Below are 24,423 nucleotides of genomic sequence, written 5' to 3' on the forward strand. Positions count from 1 at the left end.
CCTAGAAAGGTTACTCTTTATTAGGACAAAATAGCAGCTAATTTTTAACACAGACATGTGCACAGACACACATCCACCATCAGATGTGCCTCTACCTGTTCATTCCACCAAGATGGTTCACAAGCCTAAACTGAATTTCTTCCAAAATTCATTTTCACTTCATTTCTCCCATTAGTAGTTCGCCACAAGGTAGCACAACAGGAATATTTCTGCGATATAGTTCTAAAAAATTCAAGGTTCTAAAATAATTGCACTAATATCAGTAGAGAGTCTAATATTATTCCATGCACACGTTATTGTTCCATGTATATTTCAGCAAAAAATGAAAAAAAGAAGTTCTGTAATGGAAGAAGCTGTTCACTCCTTTATATTTCTAATTCCTATTTGCTTTTCACATGCAAAAAATCACCTGATATGTCCACCAAAGTTTCATACTGATAGATTAAGAAGTAATCTTTTCCATGAAGGTTGCTTACCTTACATTCACAGGTGTATGTGGGTGCCAGTGTGGCTGAGCAGGATGTATATTAGGATGATACTGTGGCTGCAAGTGAAAAAATTAAACCTGGTTAATAAAATCATATAAAAACTCCTTGATAATTTCAACTTCCTATTTTTTCTGGAGCCATGAGGAACATGCTAGCTGTGAGCCCTAAAAAATCCACTCTTTCAGACCTTCTTCCATGCCATTTACCACACATACAAGACCTCTTAATGATAAGCTTGCTTATTAGGACATACTCATGGACAAATGCAAAGAAAATTGGTTTTCTGTTTGAGCGACAACCTGGCACAACCAGTGCTTCTCATAGAAAACACATCAGTATGCTCAGTTTTAATCAAAGGTGGAGAGTGAGAAAGGTTATTACAGTGGATGCCTTCAGAAGGTCACCTATCACTGGTGACAGCACTTCTCTCTCATACCCATGAAGTCTTAAAGAGAAACAGTGAAATAAAATCACTGGTGAGGCTTTTAATAAAAACAAGCATTCCGTTCTCATGCACACATTCAGTTTGAATGAAAACATGGCTTGCTTTCTCAGTAGTACAGATTACTATCACAGATGAAAACTGGGTAAGGTTTTTCCATCAAAGCTTATAAAGGAGATTGTTTAAAAAAATACAAAAGAACAATCAACAACAATAAAACACACACAAGAAAAACACCACCACAAACATCTGACCAGTAATGAACTCATTAAGTGTTGCTATGGGGGAGATAATCACAACTTTGAACTTGTGAGAGCTCCTCTAGTGTCAGATGCTGTTCTACACAAAAGTGCTGCTCCCAAAGCAGTCTCCAAGAGTGAATCATATGACACTCCCATAGTCCCAGAGTCTTTAACCTGTGATCTCACAGGAAGGAAAGCAAAAGAGGATGGCAAGTTGAGTGTATTCAGCATGCAGAGTATCCAAAAAGACAAGGGAAGCAAGATAGAAAAGTCCCTTCACTTTATCCGAACTCCCAATCTAATGCTGAAAATTTATGAACCCACTCCAGTGGAAGGAAAGGAAGAAAAGCAATTGTCGTAATTATAGACCAGAAAAATTATTTGCCACTAAAGTAAGAGCACTTTAAAAGTAAATACTTTCCTCAACAATATTTATGCTTACCTGGTAGTTGTGGACTTCAGGAGGATTTTTAGCACTGAAGAAGAAGAAATAAAAAAGCTTTTATGTAATAAATACTGTAAATACTGACAAAACCCAAAGGTACACAGAAAAACTCATTTTTTTTTAAAACACTATAGGCCTCATTCTGTAAGAGTCCAATGGAAGATCTGTTCCTGTTAGAATCCTACTGAGTTTACATAAAAGCAGTCAGTTACAAGAATAAGGATTCTGACCAACTGAGGAATCATTATTTTTATTTGTGTTTCACTCAGTTGCACAACCAAAACAGTTTCCTTGCATTAACAAGTTACTACTTTTTATAAAAATATCCACGTAGCAATTTCCTATAGCTCTGGGCTCTATCCTTCAAGGAAGTATTACAGTGAAGTAAAATTAGGACATCAGTAGTTTATTCAAGATAGAAACCACAGCAACAGGAACAAATAATGCTAGATGAATTAGAACAACAGCAATGAGCAGAAAGGAAATATGCTTTACTTTAATCTGATCTCAAACAGAAACATCTTAAAAATGAAAGCACAAAGTCTCACAGTCTGTCCCCAGGGAGAATCTGGTGCGGCATAATGACAGATTCCTAAGCAATTTGTTCTACACCAGAGAATGAGTGTCAACAAATCCTGGCGCAGAACGGTTCTTCAGGATCCCTTGATTTACAACAGTTACTGATAGGTAGAGAGAACTTGGAGAATCACTTACCACAGTTGTGCTGCTTTCACAGGATTGTTTGCTTAAAAAACAAACAAACAAAAAAACACAACACCATAAGACATGTGAAACATCAGTCATTTTACAGTTATCATCATTGGGATATTATACCACAGCTGAAGTGAATCCTTGTACAGACATCTGCACAAACGTGTCAGAATCCAAGCACAGTCCTGCACCTTCTAGCAATCCCACTAGTTCGTAAAGTATGAGGCAGACACAAATTTCCCTTTGTTTCTGCAAGAGTCAAAGATGACTACAGAAGACTATTCTTCCCCAGCAGCCAGAAGCACTTCAGTCAGAGCGAGTTCGGCACAACCAGATCACCAGTTCTCTCCATTTACTATAGCTACTACGTCAGTAACATTGAGTCCTTTGGAAATTAAAAGCTACTTTCCATAGTGATTTTGCATCTCACAGAGTTCAAAGTATTCTTCAAGTTGGTAAACTGTGTGTTACTACAATGAAAAATAAGCTACCAGCTAGGAATATGGGGAAACATCGATCAATCTTCAGGAACAAAATCATGGACTGTGCTTTGGACAGGCTACACAAATGGTGAAGAAGCCACTAGAATAGCTGGGATGTATCATTTCTTTTTCCTGACACAGATTTTCAGAAAGTGCAATGAAAAACTGCTAATTGAAAGAAATGAAAATCCATGACTGTGCTGAATGCAGAAAGTGGACTACAGACTTAATCAAACACTGTAAAAGTACATGCAGAGTGACTGAGCTAGGACAGAATCCAATGCTTGTGGGCTACGACTAGGAAAAGAGATGTGTGACAGAACAACCTAAAATGAGTTTTTGCACTTAAACATTCTGTCAGCATCTCAGGATGGAGATCATCTGGGTATGGCAGAAGTTCTGCCCAGCTGCTATGCACAGAGAACTAGAACGATCATAAGCCACGCTCTCTCTTCATCCCACCTCATAGACATAAGCCATTGTATAGAAACACTGCAACGCAACACCTGACAGATCCCACTGTTACAAAATGTTTAAAATAATCTTATCTTCCACTTAAGAAATCACCCACACTTATCACATAAGTATTATTTGATACATGAGAGTAAATATCTCATAAATATATTATCTCATATATATATTACAGACAGATATTATGTCTGTAAAAGAGAGATTAAGAAGGGAGGCGGGGGCTTACAGCTCCTAGAGAGCATGCCTACTTGCTGTCATTTTCCCCCCTTGGTACATGAGAAGGTAGAAATAAAAGTGCCCCTGAAATACGACAAAGACTTTTAATGGACCTGAGGTTCAAGTTCCAGCAATACACAGGAATCCAAAGACATCCTAAGGGAATATCAGCTCATTCTGTTCCAGACAGCAACTACTGCATGAACAGTTCAGTGACCACACGTATACTTGCCTTTAAACGTCGAATGCCTTCGAGAAGGATATCGCTTGCTGGGCCGCCTTTCAAACGTACTAGTTCTGCGTAATCTTGTCCCATGTGTTGCTTGATACTCTGTCCGTCCACTTAAAATACAAAAATAAAGTTAACTGCTGCCTTTTGCTGAATGCTGTATCTCCTCCTCTGTAAAACCAATATCTTGCTGTAACTTCACTAAATACCTGAATCTGAAGCGTGATCCCAGCCTTATGAAGTCAGATCTACTAGATTTACTGTTTGCTGGGGCTCGCAGTCTGAAGAAAGCATGATGCTCCACTGCACATTTCCACAAATGTTTGCACGTTTTGGCACTGTCTAACCGGAAAACAAATGTGTGCTCTTGCTCTCTGCCCTAAATGCAGAAACAAAAGCTTTGGAAGTTGGCATGCATGATATTAGTTACTGTCCATGGCAAAAAATACAGCCCAATCCAACACTGTGCTGAGCCTCTCGTGCTCTTATTAGTCAAAACACACTCTGCACATTGTTGGACCAGGCCAAAGAAAGGGCAGAAAGTTACCTGTTCATCATCTTCCACGACCACTAGTGTTAGTTTGCTCTTTTTAAAGTCCATTTTTGTGATTTTAGGCCTAAACATTTAGGAAGCAAACAGAAAATTAATATAAAAACTGCATTTTGTACTTTAGGACAATTCCCCAAAATGTATCAGGGATTTGCAATCCCAGAACATTTCAGAAATTATACTCTTATTATGATTTTATTATGATTCCCTGGAAATGTAGCGATATTTCAATAAATATTTCATTATTTTTTTTTACCACATCTGCCAGTGGTACTTCCAACCAAGCCATTTTACCTTTGGATCTATTTTAAACTGGTAGATTCAATCTGCATTACAAAACACAGGAAAGCAGAAAGACTTCAGCATTTGAACAAAAGAAATATATGTCTATATATATAAAAGAAAAGCAGATTACCAAAAGAATAAGCCTATTTTATTTGCTCCTTCAAAGATCAATATGCCCGTTGGTGTCAGTCCAAGAGCATATTCACAACCATCTCTTCCCTACAAGCAAGCACAGAATCAATAATTAATATGCAATTAGTAGTATAAATCTTATACACACTGTATCAAAATCCATTGGTTTTAATCTATACAATAAGGTTTGCATCTGTTATCGTTACAGAGAAGAAGAATATGCATCTGCAGTGGGTGTAAATCAAAGGGTTCTGGCATCAAGGGTGCTGCAGAGCACCCTTTGTGGGAGGAGGCCATTTGCTGTCTCAGGCAGCTTTGATACCTGAGGAGCTCAAACATAACACCTAAGGAGCTTTTAAATGCACTTGTTTAACAGCAAGCAATAGCTGCCAGGAGAAGTAGACACAAAAGAAAAAAAAATCATGAACATTGGATAAGTCATGTGGAAAGAGACTTGGTTCAAGATGCACTCTTTGGAAGAGCCTGACCACACAGGAGGGGGAACTTCTGACAGATCATGGCCTCTGGACATCTCTTAGCAAGACAGGAACAACTCCAAGGGACTGTGGCCACACAAGGACAACCTTGAGGCACCATGGCCTGTGGATACTCCACACTGGATGAGGGATAGCCCTGATGGACTGCAGCTCACAGAGAACGCATCCCAGGATAGAGTCACACACAATCACAGAATTAGGGGTTGGAAGGGATGCATGGAGATCATCTAGACCAATCCCCTCCAAGGGATGGCCTTGAGGGAATGTAAGCCTGTGGGCAAACCTCACAGCAGAAAATGAGCAGTAACAAGCACACATCAGCAATGGAGAATGAGGAAGAAGCAGGAAGCAGCATAAAGAAACTGTTATGCAGATGATCCCAACCTTGTGACCTGAACTGGGAGGGACTGAGTATAACCTGCAGGGAAAACAAGGGGAATTGACACTAGGAAGAGGGGGGAAGATATGCTAGACTGAAGGATATGCTAGCCTAGGTAATAGGCAGGGAAAGTGATCGTGTTTCTATCAATGCTTGTTTTACTGTATTCTTTTTTTCTCCTCAGTAACCAAACCGGTAATTAAAAGTTTGTGTTAATTGGCAGTATAATAAGTTACATTCCCAGACTTTACTATGTTTTGCCTGAGACAGCACCTCCCTTTAATTTTCTGACCCCATCTTAAGAAAACAAAGTACAACATATACCTTACCTTAACTACATGCATATCTACACCATACATTTCTAGCCATTTGGCTTTGTTCAAGTAGCACAGTTCAGCTTGTGCTGGACTCTTTCCCCTAAGAACATAAAAATTATTTTAGATTACAGTACAAAATTTTTTCCTGATTTAGAAATTAATTTCTTTTTCCCTACCCCCTTGTCTTTGAACACTCAATCTTACTGACATTAAAGGAATTTCAAAGTTGGCTTATGCTTTTACCCTATTCCCTCTAAATGAAAATTAATCAGTAATAAAAACTTAGAAAGGTTTACAAATGCCAATAAGCATGAGAATTCAGCTAAGGCTTACCAAGATGTACTATATTTATTAAAAGAAAGAAAAAGCTTTTACAACTACCCTGAACACAAAACTTTGAGAGTGCATGAAAGAATTGTTTCTGACAGTATCAAATTAAAAAAAAAAAAAAAAACAGGAAAAAAAAAACCAACAGAATCAGACAGCATAAACTGTTACAGAACAATGAAAAGACAAAAAAAAAAAAAAAAAAAAAAAAAAAAAACACCTAACTCCACCAACCTTCTATAAGCTAAATCTATTTCTTTCTGAGGATGGGGAAAAGGTTTCTGCCTAATATACAGTTTCAATTCTCAAGCACAGTTGCTGCTTTATGTTTGTCAAGGGAGCACTTACTAACATAGCTGACTTTGGAAGAAAGGAAAAAAAAGTATTACTAGATGCCACTCCCACACAAGTACCCTACCTGCACTCCTTCCATTTCTGGAAGATGTCAAATTCCATTGCTTCAGTCTGGTTTGGTGCAAACCGGAATTCAGACACAAGTTCTGGTGTGTGCTCTGGGTGTTCACACTCTCCCAGTTCAGCTGAAATTAATATTTGGGAACTTAAAAACAAAGATCACCGTACGTTGTACAAGAACATGCTTCTGCTGATGTTATAAGTTAAAAGCAAACAAAAAACCATCTCAAAATCAAAACACTTCCTAACATTTAAGAGCTGCAGCCACTTATTTGGATTTTGAAGTACTTAAAGGAAATTAAGTTTCTCTTAAAATCAAAATATCAATACACTAGTATTTCAGAGGAAGTTACTTTGAAGTCTTTTCCCAAGTCTAATGAGGTCATACTTTTAATTCCAAGACATTCTATAGCTTGCTTTGTTACATTACATTACTGCAGGAGTCCAAATGGTATGATAATATCTAGTCTCAAGAAACCAGTTTTTGTCTGTTTGCTTTAAATCATCATGACAGTGTAATATTCAGATTAAGCTATTTTTAAGGAAAGAAATGGTGAAGCATCAACATAACTGAAGTATCACTTCCTGTTAACTTATTTAGGAACTGCTACAATTTTTTCTAGGACCTCCACACTTGTAAACTCTACTGAGCTCAGCAGGAGATGCAAGTGCTAAGTTTTGCTCCTAAAACCTATAAGGTACGTAAAGAGGCTGCAATGTCACTGCTCCAGGTCTGAGACACAAACATCAACAGAATGCATTTTTCAGCATGGAATCACAGAATCACAAAACGGCCAGAGTTGGAAGGGACCTCAAGGACCATGAAGCTCCAACCACCCCACTACAGGGAAGGTCACCAACCTCCCCATTTAATACTACACCAGGCTGCCCAGGGCCCCAGCCAATCTGGTCTTGAACATCTCTGGGGACAGGGCATCCACCACCTCTTTGGGCAGCCTGTTCCAGCACCTCACCACTCTCATAGTAAAGAACTTTCCCCTGACATCCAAGCTAAATCTTCTCTCAACTTAAAACCATTTCCCCTTGTCCTGCAGTTATCTACCCTTTCAAAGAGTTGACTCCCCACCTTTTTATAGGCTCCCTTTAGGTATTGAAAGGCTGCAGTGAGGTCACCCCACAGCCTTCTCTTTTCCAGGCTGAACAAGCCCAACTCCCTCAGCCTTGTAAATACCGTGTCACTTGACATGTGTTGTGATTCCAAACCAATGCTTTGGAAGTCAGTGTCTCTTTACTGTTACTACTACAAGAAAAAAGATAGAGGAAAATGAAAGCCTTTGAAGGAAACAGTTTTGTTGCTTCAGGGCAGTTTTACACATAACTGCTGCAAAAATTCATAATCAAGATTCATAAATCATTAATTCACTCTCAGTCTTCAAAGATGCCAAGCAGGTTATATTAAAACATAATAAGTTACTTTCAAAATGCAATCCATTAACTACTGTCTTGCAGAATTTTATTTTATTTTTTTTTCTTCAACAGTATTCTTCTATGGTAGCTACAATATTCTTAGCTGTACATCTTCAACATAGATACCTCTGTTCTGGTACTGTTTTATCTAAGTTAGAAGCCTATTTAACAATTGTTGCTAAGAAATACTGACAGGCCAGTCTCCAGAATGTCAGAGGGGAACTACAATAAACACATCAGTAAGGAAGACTTCAGGGGAACCAACCAAACAAACAAACAAACAACATAACAAAAACTAGCTAGCAAAAGCCTGTCTGGCTCTGGAGGTCCTGGTGGATGATAAATTCAGTGAGTGAACAGTATGCTGATATAGTAAATAAAGTCAACAAGATTTTGGGTTGCATCACCAGCAGAGATAAGGGAGTGATTACCAAGCTCTACTCAACATTTATCAGGCCACACCTAGAACACTGTGTTCCATTTTTGCCCCCACTATACAAAAAAACATACGGACAGGCTAGAGAAGATCCAAAGAACAACGACTAAGATATCGAAGAATTGGAAAGCCTGCCATATGAGCTAATGCTGGGGGAACTGGGAGTCTTTCAATTTTAAATTAAAAACTGGAGGTGTGAGAAAATGTTCTCCTTGGAGTTTATTTAGTACTTTCTCAAGTAGATGTGCTTAAATACAAACACCATTCGTGACTAATGAGGTAGTTAGAAACTTATTGTACCAATGATGATTCAAGTTTCTTTGATTATAATTGCTATGTGGATAATCATATATAGCCCTGGAATGGGCTGCCCAGGGAGGTGGTGGAGTCACTGACCCTGGAGCTGTTCAAGGAACGTTTGGATTTTGTGTTGAGTGACATGGTTTAGTGAGTACTATTGGTGATAGGTGGATGGTTGGACTGGATGATCTTGAAGGTCTTTTCCAACCCTGGTGATTCTGTGATTAAGTGAAGCGTGTGAGTATGAATCTGCTTTACAAATTATGCCATACTGCAAACTGACATTGTCTTCTAGAAAATTCCTTCACAGGACAGGCAACAAAACAATTTATGTTTGAAAGATGGTTCATACAAAATAGCAACCTACGAAACTGTTGTTTGAGACAAAGAAAGAACTAAAGTAACAGAACGATCTCCTCTATGAAGAAAACATAACGAAGTTCAAAGCTGTCCCATAAAGAGAAAAAGCCTTTCTTTCAGAGAGTTTAGGGCTCCTATTTCTAAATAGCTTGTTAGCTTTTTCCTCAATTTAAGGAAAGCCACACTAAGGAGAAGATAAGATTTTTTATGGTAAGGGTAACCTAGGAGGACAGAATAATCACTTGACATTTCTTTAAGCTATTCTGCTTAGTTAAAAGCTTCCAATATTGATAAAAATGTAATAAATGTTACACAGAAATGTTAATTATAACATATGCCAGCAGAGAAAATAAATTTGTTGCAATAGCTAAAATATTTTCAGAGAAATGCATTGCAATGATGTTGAAATAGTGGAAAACAAACAGCAGAAATGTATAAAAACATCAACAAAATTTAGGTATGTTCCCACAAACAGCGTCAAGAAGTATTAGTTTTGATACCTAATTAGAGACATTATAAATACCTATATTACACAAATAGATGATTAATGGCTCTTTAATACATTTACATAATAATCACAGGTGTTAATTACTATTGAAAATGTTGAGGCATCAAGCTATTTATTCTTTGCTTGGTTCTCCTTGCTTAGACCAGGGGAGTGGTTACCATTGTTTTTATCCATGAAAATGGAAGCAGTGAATCAAATACGGGCTGCCAGATTTTCTCCGTCTTAAAAACTCAGAGTTTGGCTGCAGTGGTTCTTTGCACAACTAACAATCAGAGCTGTCCCAGACAGGTGCAAATGGAAACCAAGACATAAGCCTCTGGAGTAAGATTTACACCTGTTGCTGTCTGGAAATGAATTCCCAGTTTTAACTGTTGAGTCCGTCTAGAACCAGTGAGTTATCTTTATTGCTGTATGAAACTAAGAGGCTCTGCCTCAGAATTCCAAATGTCATTGCCAGCCACCAGCAGAACAAGAACAGTATTTTTCACTTCAATGCATTTTGCTGCTTATACGCCTAGAACGATCCAGATCACAACACTTGATTTTAGAAAAAAAATGAATTCTTGATTTTAGAAAAAAAATTAATTCTTGATTTTAGAAAAAAAATTAATTCTGAGCTTCATTATGCAAGTTTCCTATCTGCATAACAAACAACCAGAAACAGTATTTGTAAAAATGTGTTTCACTATTGTAGGAAAAAAATCTTGTAGCCCTTGCTTCTGTCACAGAAGTAATTTTAGTTCTTACCCTTACACAATATTCTCTCTTCTTCAGTATGTGCCATTCCCTCCCTTGTGCTATAACCATCTCCTGTTCCACATACTGCAGAGGACTTGTCTTAAGTATTGGTCAGGCAATAGGAAGCCCATGTTCAAGTCTAGACCCGCAAGGACCAGCATACCATAAAGCGTATGCTGACAGGCCAGCTTCTCTTCAGGCTGAACAGGTAACAACACTGTGCACACACCACACCTTCTCCACCGCTAGGAAACTATTTGAGTTTCTAACTCCCTGCTCACCAAGTTTCCATGAAATCTTTGCTCATGCCTTCGAGGCTACTTCCCCAGGATGTGCCAACCTTGGCTAATAGAGCTCAGAAGATATGAACCGAAAGAGATCCCCTAAATTATTCTCCTCAAGTAAAGGAACGCCATCAAAATATTGTCAATGAAAACTCATTAGTAACAAAGACTGAAAAGAAAACCAGCAAGTGAGTGTTTTAAAATATGTTAAGACAAATCACTTAGAAAAGACTGCATACCTTGAAGACATAGAGCTGCTAGTTCAACAGCCGTTTCATAAGGGCATTTCAGTCTTAAAAACAAAAGAAACAAAAAAAAAACAAGCTATAAAAATAATGTATTTTTATTCTCCGTGACTTCTTGCTACTAAAAGGTACTCAGAGATGAATTGAACACATTAACTTTCACTAGATCACTTAAACCACAAACTACTAGTGATATAAATAATCTAAAGATTAATTTTACTTGCATATGACTATTCCCTCATTTAGTACATTCTCAATAAGACGAAACACATTATATGATCAATCATAAAGAAAGCTTGAACTAATAAAAGGCAACCATGTTGTTTTTATTATTTTTTAATTAAAAACAATACAGATCAGATATGAATTTATTGGCCAGGGTGAGACTGTAAGCATACAAAAAAATTTTTGAAGACTTCTCTTGCACAAGGAGTGTTGCACTTCTCTTGCACTTTTCTTCCTCTTGTTACCTGTCAGACTGAAAAATATGGCAAGCTAAAGACACAGAAATCAGGACAGGCTTTGTCCTCTTCATATATTTCTGGTCAATCCCTAAAAGGTTTTTACCCATTTTATTTTTCAGTATTATAGTCATAATGCACATGTCATATATTTCTGTATTCTAAAGGAGGAAATGCACATGGAACTCCACACCTTGTTTACAACCTGTGCAAGAATACCACGAAGAACGAGAAAGATCAAACAGTTAAAGAAAAAATTCAAATCACCAAGAGATTAAAGGTTCACTAAGAGATAAATATTTCAAATTACAGCTGCAAGAGCAGAGAGGTACTTACTTCCCTGAAAGAATGTCTTGTCGGAGCTGTAATACAAACAGGTACCTGACAAATAAAAACACAGAAAGTCAAAATCCTAGTGCAGTCTTTCCAGCACCAAAGTCAGGAAAAATATCCCAACTCACTAAATAGTCACGACACTTTCATTTATTTCTTCTTAAATGAAAAGGGTCTTTGAGGTCACTTAGGTGTACCTTACCACCTTCAAAGCTCCCCTAACTTTCACCATAATCAGAAAGTAGGAACCATTCTTCACCTACTGCTTGCATCCAGTACACTATTCAAGGCAACTCTGTTTAGGTAGCAATGAAACACTGCCCCACTCTGAGCACACAACAGGGCTATCTAAAAGTTATCAACACACTGACATTTTTCTGAATTAGGTCTTGCCCAATTCAGGCAAACTCTAAACTACGGGACACAAAGGCAAGACTTTCAGGGCTACCTCCTCAGTAAGAGATACAGAACCTGGAAGAAGTTCAAGCAGAGCAAAAGGAAAAGTTCAGATTGCACTTTCACTTTAAATACTAGAAAAGTTCTGATTAAGAGTAACATGAATTCCACAGAGCCCACACATTTATTTATATTATAAGTAGGTATTTACAGCCTGCGAACAGCAGTATTTTAAGCTCCTGTTAATCTTCAGCTCTAGGCGTGCTTCATGTTTCACAGCTACTCAGAGCTTAGGTATGAGGCATGCAGAAGTGCTTCAGGCCATGCAAGAACTCTGTACAGGACAGGATGGCACAAGCAGGCTCTGCACTGCACTGGAAACTGAGGGGTGGAGCTTGCCATGACAAGTGAATCAAGAGAAGAGAGCACGAAGCGCTGCTGACAGTCAACCAAGCAGATGCAAACCTATCTTCACAAAAGATGCTAGAAAGACAATGTGCTTTGCATCACAGGAGATGTGCTGTGAACGTGATGAAGAACGAGTAGCTGGAATCAGGAAGGAGGATAAAACTGAAAAGTAAGATTAAAAATACTTCTTGATGTAAAGTGAGACTTATCCACATTAGTTCCATGTCAGACCTCTAATTCACATACTTGGCTAATTATCTGACTTGCCAATCAAATCTGGATACGTGCACACATAGATTAAAGACAGACAAGTATATTTCCTGCTTTTATTTTTTTCCCTGATGATTTGCGATCCTATGAACTCATCTAATTTGGAATAAAAATCTGAGCAGTAGTTCTCTCACTGCCAGCTTGCCTATACAGCGCTGCAGTTCTGCACTGCTGGGGATGGCTTACTTTCGCTTCTTCTCTGCATGCCAACAGACAAGCATTTGCATTTCAACTATTGATATTCCAAATCAGCAAAATACCTTAAAAATTCTCCACAAAACACATGTACAGACACGTTCTTCTGTTGTTTTTCTACCTTAACTTAATCAAGGTCCCATAAAGTGACAGCAGATGTCTTCCAAAATGCACTGGGCTTCAGTTGTGTTTTCAAATCAGAAAAGGACAGAGTGGGTGAAGGGTTTCAACACTTCTCCATTACTGTACTAATTATAAGAATGTGATGTTTACAGCTTCACTAGGAACTGGAGCCTATCGAAAAACCAGTCTGCACAAGGAATCTCCAACAATTCCTCTCCCTCCCCAACCAGGCCATTTCATGATTACTGGTAAAGAACATTTTTCCTCCTCCTCTTACTCTGGCTTGGAATAATTCTGAGTATACAGTTGTTAATCTTTACTTTTTACTCCACATGGTACATGGAAAATATGATCCAACCAACATAAAGATTCTTAAAAAATAATAATAATAATTACGAAAACCAGCACCCAAAATTACTTTTTCCCCAATATAAATGAACAGTAAAATCAATTTTCAACTCATTTTCATTTTTCTTCCACAGTTTCTCTATAGTTTTCTGTCAAATTTATAATTAAAAAAAAAAAATCATAGCACTGAAAATTTAGCTAATTGAAGTGCTGGTCTAATTAAAACAGTCTTCAGAAATGCTACAACTTTCAGCAATAATTAGATCACAGAGCAGCAGAGATTAATACTTGCAGAGGAAATGTCCTACTTGATCACAGCAGTGATCACATAGCTCTGAAACCCACATCTCACAGTGACTAGGATCATATGCTTCAGAGGATTATAAAAGAAATCTTGTGGTAGACAGTAATGGGATAATTTGACCACAGGGGAAATTTAATACTTGTCAGATGTACCCTGATATATGAAGACATATCAATTTTCAGAAAATACATATTATTCCTACTAATTTAACTGCATTTTCTCATTAGAGAGGCCCAAAAGTCATCTTGGTTTTTGAACAAAGATCTTATACTCAATTATGTGACTGGCAGGGAGTACTATAAATTAATTATGTAATGTATATGAATACTCCCTTCTATTGGATTAACACTGCTGCACTAAATTGATAATGGATATTAGGGCCTCCATTGCAGTCTCATAATAAGGTGGTGATGATGATTAGCTCTTTGATCTTCTTGTTTGAGACTGCAGAAAAAAAAAAAACATGGTCGACAGAGCAGACAGGAAAGGAGATGGTGGATGTAGGCCTGTAGACCTGAGTTTCACATAAACATCATAGGCACATGAACTAAACAATCAACAATCTTTAAACATCTTAGTCTGATTGTAATGATGTTGATTTTTGCCAAGAAAAGTATAAGCTATTGAAAGTGCTCCCAGAGTGAGAAAAAGAATTAAAGATTATAAAGGAACATTAAGAAAGATGATTACCATACAAACACGACAAAGAAATGAGCTACAAAACCCTCTCTCCAGCTGTGCCTTTCCCAATTTTCAGAGATCACCCCAGAATGCTATGAACCAAGTAAAGGATAACTCTCATGGCCCAGAAAACAGCACATGAGATCAATACAAAAGATCGCCACCTATTTTAAGAAATCTTTACACAATATAGACTTTATATACCTTCTGCCCCACAGAGAATCTGTGGGAAAGTGAAAGAGATTCAACCAGCCAATTCAAGTCATCTATTCCACTTTTCTTTACTAACTTCAGACTTGCTACCGCATCTTTTACAGGCTAAGATACTTGGAGGGGTCCTCAGATGTATTTTGGCAGCAAATAAAAAAAAAGAAGACACCTCTCTGATAGCAGGAAAACAGCTAGGAAGTCAGACAAAATGACCACTCTTGGTAAGAAAGCTCAAATCGCTGCCTTAAAGGACTCCCATGTATTTTAGATATCTAATTTACCCTTCTGCCAGTCACTCATTTAACCATGCATAGAACCTACCTTGTAAACTCCTCATGAAGGTTGTTCGGTTCTGATGAATAGTATTTAATTCGAAAATGCAGTGTGTACGGAGGTCCAACTGTATATGCAGAGATTTTAAAAGGAGAAAAAACACCAAAAGTTTACGCTACTGAAGTTTTGCTAACGCTGAACAACCACCACCACCCCACAACCAAAGAAACCCAAAATGAAGTATGCTTTTAAATTCTTCAGAGAAGAGAACCAAGTATTTCACGTGATAAAATTTTGAAAGTCATGCAATACTAATTACAGAAACGTAGATGCCTACCACACCTTAAGATACCTTAATCATTACTTAACAAAAAAAACCAATACATTTAGGAAACACATTTTTGTTCAGAGGTAAATTTCAGATACACTTCTGCTGCTGAGGGGTGGGACAAACAGGGGGGAAAGAGAGGGAGAGAGCCATGCTTCTTGCTACAAGATACAAACAATTAAAAAACAAATCTAATAGATCAGCTTTCATTAAATGGATACAAGTGAATGAGAAAAACTAAAAGAAATGAGCTGAAAAGTGCTGAAGATGACTCTGAAACACACAGAACCCTAAGAAACACAGAAAGCTAGGAAATTACATGAAGTGAAGATGCAAGCATCATCATTTTCTAGTGCCAGAAGAGGCAGACACTAGGTCTGATTTTCTGTGTAGATGTAAATAATAAAATGTTACCCTAGTAATATGAGACTGCCCAATGCATTCTTGTCTGCCTAAGCCTCCTCTGGTAGGACAACAGTCTGCAAGTATCTTAAGTGCTGGAAAAATGACTATTTTTCACCTAGTTTTCTAGTAGCACTACATCAACATGGCATATATGTGCCTGTTAGTGATTTATTTTTGTAAAAGACTTGATGCAAAAACTCTGATAATTGAAGCTTTGATTTTGTCTCCAAGGATAGTTCCAAGAAGACATAGGTTACAGTACACCATGCTGACAATTGGGCACCACTGGTAGATCAACATCAGCAGGATAATGACTCTTACCTGCCCACTGTCAGGGGGCAAAAAAGAGCACTAAGTAACATCTGTCCTGAAAGTGGAACTCTTCACAAAGCACCCACTGAATGAAAGGTAATGAAATGTATTCTGTTGCGAGACAGATCTTTACAACACTCATCAAGTTGCTTTACTCTCCAGGAGTTCCTCAGAGCAGGGTTTAGAGAATCTGCTTTTAATACAGGCACTTTCAAGATTATGCACAGACAAAACTGCACCTTAACTGTGGTGTGGAAAATCTACAATTCTCTAACATTTAAAGAAAGATCAGGAAAAGTACAAAAAAATTACAGGAAGTACACCTGGAAATCACTTTCCACTTAAGATAAAGCTGTTTGCAATGCTATGAACAGGCAAGAGAAGGCCAACCAACAAAAAAATTACCCATCGCAAGTATCTTTACAATATATTCTAGCAGATTGACACCCCAGTGTGGAATGAAAGCAAACTCTTTTAAAGGCCTTTGAAGAAAAGCTTCATGAGTTTCAGAAACATTCTGCTTATTTTGATGCTTGTTAGAGAGAAAGGTGAAGCATCACCGAAGCAATCAAGACTGTTTACCCATTTACAAAACCCCACAACTTCCTTGAAAAACACCATATCTTAATTTCATGGAAGCAGTATTATCAGTTGGCCTATGGCTGTTGTCCACAAGAGTGTATTAACAAAACAGGTTACTACTGCCCTGTACTATGCCCAAACCTGCAACCAAATTATTAGAGCTGCAGGAGCAACTTGCCCACCTTAGCAAATATCCACAGAAAACTCAATGAGGAAACCCAAACTCAACCCTTCCACTCAAAACTCCCTTTGAAAAAACTCCATGTTTTTCTGCTAGTTTTAATAAAATGTACAAAAAATAAATCACAAAGCCTGTTTTGGTTCACATGCAGTAACAGAAAATGAGATCTGTGTCCAGGCAACCTGCTTTCACAGAGCAGACTGAAATTACCTGGCAACCTACTCTGCCTCAAACAAACAGGACATATTTAATGAGGGTACAGAAGACTGATCTATTCCTTATACGTGAACTTGCATTTTGACATCTGTGATATAGCCAGCCAATTAGCCATTAAATTAAATCTATCTTCTAAGAAATATTCAATCTGTTAAAGGTCATATTTACACAATTGTGTTAAAAACTCCAAACTCTTAAGGAAATAACAAAATAGGCAGAGACATGGTACTTACTTTTTATCTGTTTCTTAATGAATTTAGAATGGTCCAACCAATGCTAAAAAAAGAAAAAAAAAATCCAGATTTAAAGCAGCTCCATGTCAAGATTTTGTTATTACATTAAACTCATTAAAGCAAAATATCTCTTAAAATGTAAAATTGCCATGCTTATTTGCTCCGCTTTTCACATTTGCCACCATGTTTATCTGCACATTCACCAGTCATCAAGCATCTTTTTCCAAGAAAGAAAGCCTGCTATAGGCATCAGTACTGCCAGGGAAGTTTCACTCTTTCAAAGGAGAAAATTTAAAATCCCAAATCTCAAGAAAGCAGTATGGAAGGAAAACCAACTTTCACCCTCAGGTTGAAACATCACATGGAGTGTCCCCAGGCCAAAATCCTGGCTTTCATTCTTCTTTCAACTCCTTTATCTCATGGGAACCCTCCAGATCCTGTACTGTTTGGCCTTCCACGGCTCCATGGTCAAGTTTTTCAAGACAAGAATGAACTCCCAACTTAAACTCACTAAAGCACTTCGGAAAATATGATGTACGTATCATTCCAGTGTTCTTGAACAGATGCAACTACGATGACAAAAAAAGTATGCTTCGCAGAAAAGTTCATGCACTCTTATCAGCGTAAGCTGCACCTCCAACAAGTAGCCATAAAGTATAAATTTAGTTTAAATCTTTATCTGTGGCTGCACAAAGTCCTAAAGCTACAGTTTGAGCTGAAGCAACACCACCTACATCCTCCTACCATAAGGTAATAAAAGAGTATCCAGACTTATGTGAAGTGCTCTTTTTTTATATGCACCTATTTATTTCAAAATAATAAAGTAGGTACCAATGAACAAAATTTTGGCAGAAAAAAAAAAAAACAAAGCAAAACCAAAACCACTTTCCTTTCTCCCTGTAGAAGCACTTGCACTTTCAGGAAAAGGAGAATCTCTGAGTGATTATATAAACTTATTGTTTCATTATATCACTCTCCTACAGCTAAATACCTACCTATTTATTAGATAATCTAAATAATAAATAAGGTGATCTAGAGGAAAGAAGAGGACAGACTCTTTAGCAGAATCTGTGGTGATAGAACAAGAGGAGATAGCTTCAAGCTCAGAGAGTACATTTAGGTTGGATCTAAGGAAACGTCTTTTACAGTGAGGGTGGTGAGGCGCTGGCACAGGTTGCCCAGAGATGTGGTAGATGCCCCATCCCTGGAGACTTTCAAGGTGAGGCTAGATCAGGTCCTGGGCAACCTCATCTAGCTGTGATGTCCCTGTTCGTGGCAGGATCAGATGACCTTTAAAGGTCCCTTCCATCTCTAAGGATTTTATCACTCTGTGATGACAGTATTGGTATGTATTTATTATGTCCTAAATCCAAGGCAAAAATTCATTTAGCAAAGTGGATGAGTATAGCTCAAAAGTTTGCCAGTTTAAGACCTCTAAGTTAAATGAATGTTAAGAAAAAAAAAAAAAGAGAGAAATAGAAATGGAACAACTATTCTAAAGATGCTTTTATTTACATGAGACCTGCTAAACCTCCGTAAGTGAAGCTGTCAAAGAATTTTGTCCTTGCAATCTGAGAAATGACTAGATATTCTTTATGGTTGCAAGGAATTTATTTTGTCTCTACTTTGCTGTCTTATGAAGAATTACACCAGAAACTACAACAGTTCACATAAGTTTCATGAAATTTCAAATTTCTCATAAGGAAAAATGATCAATGTTAAAAAAAAGTAAAATTTCACAGGAAATTGTAGAAGTCTTTCACACCTCCAGGGCAGAGTAAATTCTTACTTTTCAAATACCTAACTGCAAAATTGTCTCACCACATTATTCATTTGGCTACAGATGAATTAGTGACAAAGCTAGTATATCCCGATTCCATTAGAAGAAAGCCTTATCTTCAACATTAATAAAACAAATATGAAAAAACATCTGTCCTACAGACAAAAATCCTCTGATGCCTCCTCATAATATCCAATGAAATATCAGTTAATATGATAGTCCCAATCTTGGAATGTGGTGCTATAAGTATACTAAAACTCAAATACCAACAAGTTCTGAATCATAAATGTAAATACTTTAAAGGCCGAAAAATAACTAACAAGACTTCAGAAATTACTCATTCACACCATTAAAGGAGATGTAACCTAGCTAGGAGGCTATTCTCCATACCCAAGCAGCCAGACAGCTTATCCAGGAGATAAAACACAACATGCATTAAGCTGATCTCCCGAAGAAAGACTTATCCCCATCCCAAATGGCACAACATGGCTGTGAAAGGGCCACCACACGGGTCTCAAAGTAAAAATATAGTGGTTGGACATGGACTGGTAGTACTTGTGGCCTAGAGTTCTTAGACCCAGCAGCACTCATGCAGACTTGTGAACTAATGCCAATTTAAGTCAAATATTTTGTGCTACTTCTGTCAAAACCAGACCAAATTCCAATGTTTCAGATACAGATAATTTCTTCACACTGGAAATCATGCCAGCTCTCTAGGTGTCCTCTAAGCTCAAGTGGTGTCATCCTATTACTCCCTTTCACATAAACTGCCTAGATAGTTATAATCAGAACACAGTATGTGTGTTGAGAAAACCAAGCATTGTCCTGTGAGGCTACAAACAGTACAGTTGAGAGGTCCGAAGTCTTGAATACCTTCCAAGCTGTAGCAAGTGTTTTCAAAAACACTTCTTAATGAACCAGAAGGAAACCTCCAAATAGTGAGTTGAAGATTGCGTGGCATTCTAGCTACAGCCAAAAAGGTTTGAACTTGACTACCTGCTGCTTGTTGACTTCTGAACCTGAAAGTGAAAAGGGTGAAGTCAAGTAGGAAATGAATGAAAATAGAGGGAACTTCTATTCTCTCAGAACCTAATGACTATGCCTCTGCCTAAGCAACTGCTCTGGCTAAAGAACTGCACATTATTTCAGGATGCAAACCCAAAGAGTCATAACTTTGGATGTCACAGTGTACATTTCAACAGTACAATGCTACATTCCCATATCCAGACTAAACTCTAGAGCATCAGTGCAGAACAAGGAGAAGGAAAAAGTTTAACAGATTTAAGACTGTTTTACATCAGAAAGATAGCTTCTAAGCTACTTTTGCCCACAGCAAAGGAAAAAAGCCAGAAAAAAAAAAAAGCCTGTCAGGCTGCAGGTAAAGATTCTGTGATTCTTCATTTTGATGGGTAAGCTAGAACTTAAATTGCTCGATTACCTCCTTCTATTCCTGGTTAATTTCAGAATAATTATTATTTTTTTTTTCCTATTGTCAAATGAATAATGTTTCCTGTTGCATTAATTAATGTAAAACAGCAGTCACTGGTTGGGATTAACAGGTTGAATTTTTAAAAAAGGATTCGTAATTTCTGTCAGGCAACCACAGAAATGAAAGATATATACCATCCAGTTCCACATTAAAACAAAACAAAAATTTTAAAAAGCCTGTTTAAAAAAAAACAACAAAACACTGTCTATTAAAAAAGTGGAAGCACGGACTTAGCACATTATCCTGTTAATCACACACCTCATCTACCTGAAGATGAGGAATACCTTAACACTTCTTCAGTGGTAGCAATCAATATCCTTCTCAAAATCTAGTTGTCACACAGGAAGGCAAAGATGTATTTGTGTCAAGATATAGCAGATAATCTGTAGTTACTGAAGCAGTCTGCATGAGGACCACAATGACTGCTAACAGATGACTAGAAGGGGGGTACCACAAGTTGACACAAACCCATCACACACCTGTGCTTTCCAAATTCCACTGGCTCCCCACTTGCTTCATAAAAGAATGAAAAGTCCTGGTCTTGATCTATACAGCCCTCAAAGGTGACCTGTAAAGGAAAAAAATTGGGTTTGACCCTTTTTTTTGGCTAGCTTGCCTTGCTAGTTTAAAATGCATGAAGAACACCTTAAATAGACTGCTTTTCCTTATTTATATACCTAACTTTCAGAAGCAGAAAGCTCATTCTCATTGGAAGTCTTATTTGCAATGTAAAAGTATTGATTAAATGCTTTCTCAAGCAGTTATTGAAGGAATAGCAGGGGAGAAGAATCCAAAACAGTGTTAAATGCTCAACTTCAGAAAAGAAGGCATTCTATATAAAAGCTGGCAACTTTTAAATCAGAATTTAATTATTCTTCCCATATCTTTCTGCTATCTGATTTCTTAGGCCCCTAAAACCTATTTGTCTGCCATTAGCCATGTGGCTTTCTAAAGCAGAGCAGGAAAAACCCTAACATACGGGAGGAAGGAATCATCCTCCTCCCTAAAACAACAACAAAAAAAAAGGGAAAAAAAAAGTCCAATGAAAACCCTACCCAATTAACCACAGTTTTGGACTTCGTCTATACATCATTAGCATGAAAAGTTACAAAAGAGAATTAACTTTTTTTTTTTTCTCTTTTCTTCTTCACCTTTTAAATACTGTGGTAGTGACAGAAACGGACCAGAACTGAAGTTGCACAGAAAACCAGGGACTACTCAAGCACGTAGTTAGAAACACTACCTGCTCCCAAGAGTTTCAAGCTCTTTCTTTTCAATGAAAAGATTGTTCCTTATGAATCCGTATGAACTTCTCTGACCCATCCTAGAAAGTTATGCTGCAATTGAAAAATGTAGACACAGAGCAAAACAGTTTTCAAATAAATTGCTGAAGTACAACTTTTTGAACTTTCTGAATACAAGATTTAATGAACAGTACAGTCAACAAAGCTTAATATATTTACTAGTAATCTACATAATGTGGCTGAATGCACCTCAATAGGACTATTGATGAATCCAAATCACAGAGCTGCTATGCAGGCAGTGTACAGTTTTACAGTCGGGGACCTCAAGTGGCTAAAGAAATTATTTTAATGAGGATTCTATGAGATCAAAACAGATAATTACAGCAGCAAGTGCCCATAGTGGAGAAGACTGGATGTGCATGCAACATTGGGACTGACTGAGGAGCAGTTCTGTAGAAAAAGTCCTGTGGCTGTAAGGGGAAAAGCAACACATGGTGGTGCATGACAGAGAAGAGAAGCCCCTGAAAGAGAAGCCTAGCCTGGGCAGTGTGCCCAGTGTGCCACCAAGTAAGCCCATTCCTTGAGTGAGCAGATTCAAAGGACTACATGTGCTCCTCAGTGAGAACCAAGCCTACAACACAAGACTCTTGAGATAAGGGGCTGACAGAATCCAGGGTACATGGTAGAATGCAAGGTAGCTTTTCTGCCTAGCAAAACACAGCAAGGAATCATTCCCAGGAAAGGGGCCTTCAGCCCCTGCAACCTTCCAGGTCCTACAAAAAACAAACCTTCCCTGTAGCAGGCCCACCAGAAGACAAGCTTTTATGCCCTATGACACTGAGCATACTAGGAAGAAAGAAGGTCCTGAGCAACTGGATCCAACTAGGCCGGTTCTGAGTAGCTGCTTGGACCAAACACATGCAAATGTTTCTCCCATCACCTTGGATCTTTGAGGGTCAGCTGTCCTGCCTCCACATACCTGAATGGACACCCACAACCACGTGGGAAGGTGGCGTCTCTCCTATAACACCTGGACCCATGTTCACACAATCACCAGCTTCAACTTGAAAACTAATGTTAAGCACAGTCTAACTAACAAGTGCCTTGTGGCTGCGGACATTCTAGTGGGTCTCTTAAAAGGGAAATGAGCTTCTCCTTGCAAACACGCCTTAAGGCTATCAGTCAGAAGCTGCTAATGATTCTTCCAACCAGACAGGAGAGCTTTTCCTCCAAATGAGGAGCCACGATGCCGCAGAAGTGGTGTGGTTTGTTCTTGAATCTAGAGAAGAGAGACATTCTGCTAGTAAGCTTGACAGTGGGAGACTTGAGGGAACACCTCAGAGCTGGAAACGGAGAGACAGCACTATTCTGTAGTTAACAGGCCTAGTTTCCTCTTCCTGGTATCCTTTGCCACCTGATGTGTGCTGTTTCAGTACAAATATGGTCTTTGTTCCTGCAACAAAAGAAATCTAGGAGTGGAAGGAGAGTTATTTATATCTCACTGTATTGCAATTCCCCATTTCACTGAATACAGCTGAAGTACAAAAAAAAAAATCAGAGTTATTTTGCTGTGAGATCTTCTACTGGTATGGGAAAATAGTTTAAGATTTTTCTAGGCTATTGTTTAATGAATACTGTAATCATCCTTACTTATCCCTCCTCCTAACATTTCCAGTTTGTTTGGTAAACTCGTGAACTGGCGGGGGGATTATTTCTCTAACAGAGGTTTTTTTTGTTTTTGTTTTAAACTTATATACTTGCAAGGTTCCATAAGTGGTAAAGGCACACAAGACTTTTCTGTACTATTATGTTCTCTGTGGAAAAATCTTGAACTGAAACAAAATTTTTTGAGTTAGAGGAATTAGTAATGGCTCAATAAGTGTAGATTATGATACTGGATGAAAACAATCTCCATGTTTCTGGATCATGAATACCACAGAGGCAACTTTCCTCTGAATTAAAAAACAAAAATGGTGCAACAGCTGCTGTTAGTAATAATGTTACAGAGGTAAGATAAACTAAGAAAACAGTTAAGTACAAGCTACGTTTGGAAGGAAAAGGGTTTCTATTCCTGTGTTCTAAGAAAAATTCTTGCAGATTGCCAGAAAAATTTCCGTCTCTCTCAAAGCAAGCTCTTAAAAATGTTCCCATGGAGGAGATGACTCTTGTACAGTTAATTCAAACTTGCTGCCAGTAGTATTACTTTCTTCCCCCTCCTAGTTCACTTCTGTGAAGTCCTGAGAAATAGTCCATAGTACCTCAGCAATCTGCAATACCAGTCTGAAAAAGTGCTCTACTAAATCATTGTCAGAAAAACTCACAAATCTAATGATTATGTTTATCACAAAGGCAATACAGATGTCTACATTTCATGCTTGGCTAGAGCAGAAAAAATGTGATGAGATTACTTCCTGTTCCAGGAGTCTTGTTTTCTAAGCACAGCATGTTGACACTCAGATGCAGAGCAAGTATTTTCTCAGGGTTTTTCTAAAGTCAGAAGGCAGCATTTTCCTGGTCATAGAACTATAGGATGAGAACAAGTTTAAGTGTTGAAGGTGAGTGTGGTTGTGCAAAACATTTATCTTATTTTCAGAACATATGTGGTAACTTTTAGTTCAAATGAACTGCCAAATCAGCAGTTAGATTAACAGCTACAGACTAACCTGTAATCCTCTAATAAGAAAAGGCTGCCATAGAGACCCTGCACATGCCCATTTCAAAACAC

General features: G+C 38.0%; 1 protein-coding gene across 7 annotated transcripts in view; it reads right to left on the bottom strand.

The window, feature by feature from the left end:
- Positions 1-24,423, bottom strand: part of EPB41L4B (erythrocyte membrane protein band 4.1 like 4B) — a 168,171-nt gene that overhangs the window by 85,514 nt on the left and 58,234 nt on the right. For all 7 annotated transcript variants that reach the window (XM_085220536.1, XM_085220535.1, XM_085220539.1 and 4 more), the window contains 13 exons: positions 17,186-17,228; positions 14,977-15,055; positions 11,724-11,768; positions 10,921-10,973; positions 6,632-6,752; positions 5,899-5,986; positions 4,692-4,780; positions 4,274-4,343; positions 3,936-4,105; positions 3,730-3,839; positions 2,332-2,362; positions 1,615-1,648; positions 477-544 (listed from right to left, as the gene is read on the bottom strand). In XM_085220536.1, coding sequence (XP_085076662.1) covers positions 477-544; positions 1,615-1,648; positions 2,332-2,362; positions 3,730-3,839; positions 3,936-4,105; positions 4,274-4,343; positions 4,692-4,780; positions 5,899-5,986; positions 6,632-6,752; positions 10,921-10,973; positions 11,724-11,768; positions 14,977-15,055; positions 17,186-17,228 — 1,001 coding nt within the window. The remainder of the gene's footprint in view (positions 1-476; positions 545-1,614; positions 1,649-2,331; positions 2,363-3,729; positions 3,840-3,935; positions 4,106-4,273; positions 4,344-4,691; positions 4,781-5,898; positions 5,987-6,631; positions 6,753-10,920; positions 10,974-11,723; positions 11,769-14,976; positions 15,056-17,185; positions 17,229-24,423) is intronic.

This window comes from Meleagris gallopavo, chromosome 3 (assembly GCF_905368555.1).
Source record: "Meleagris gallopavo chromosome 3, MGAL_WU_HG_1.1, whole genome shotgun sequence".
Classification (NCBI taxonomy): domain Eukaryota; kingdom Metazoa; phylum Chordata; class Aves; order Galliformes; family Phasianidae; genus Meleagris; species Meleagris gallopavo.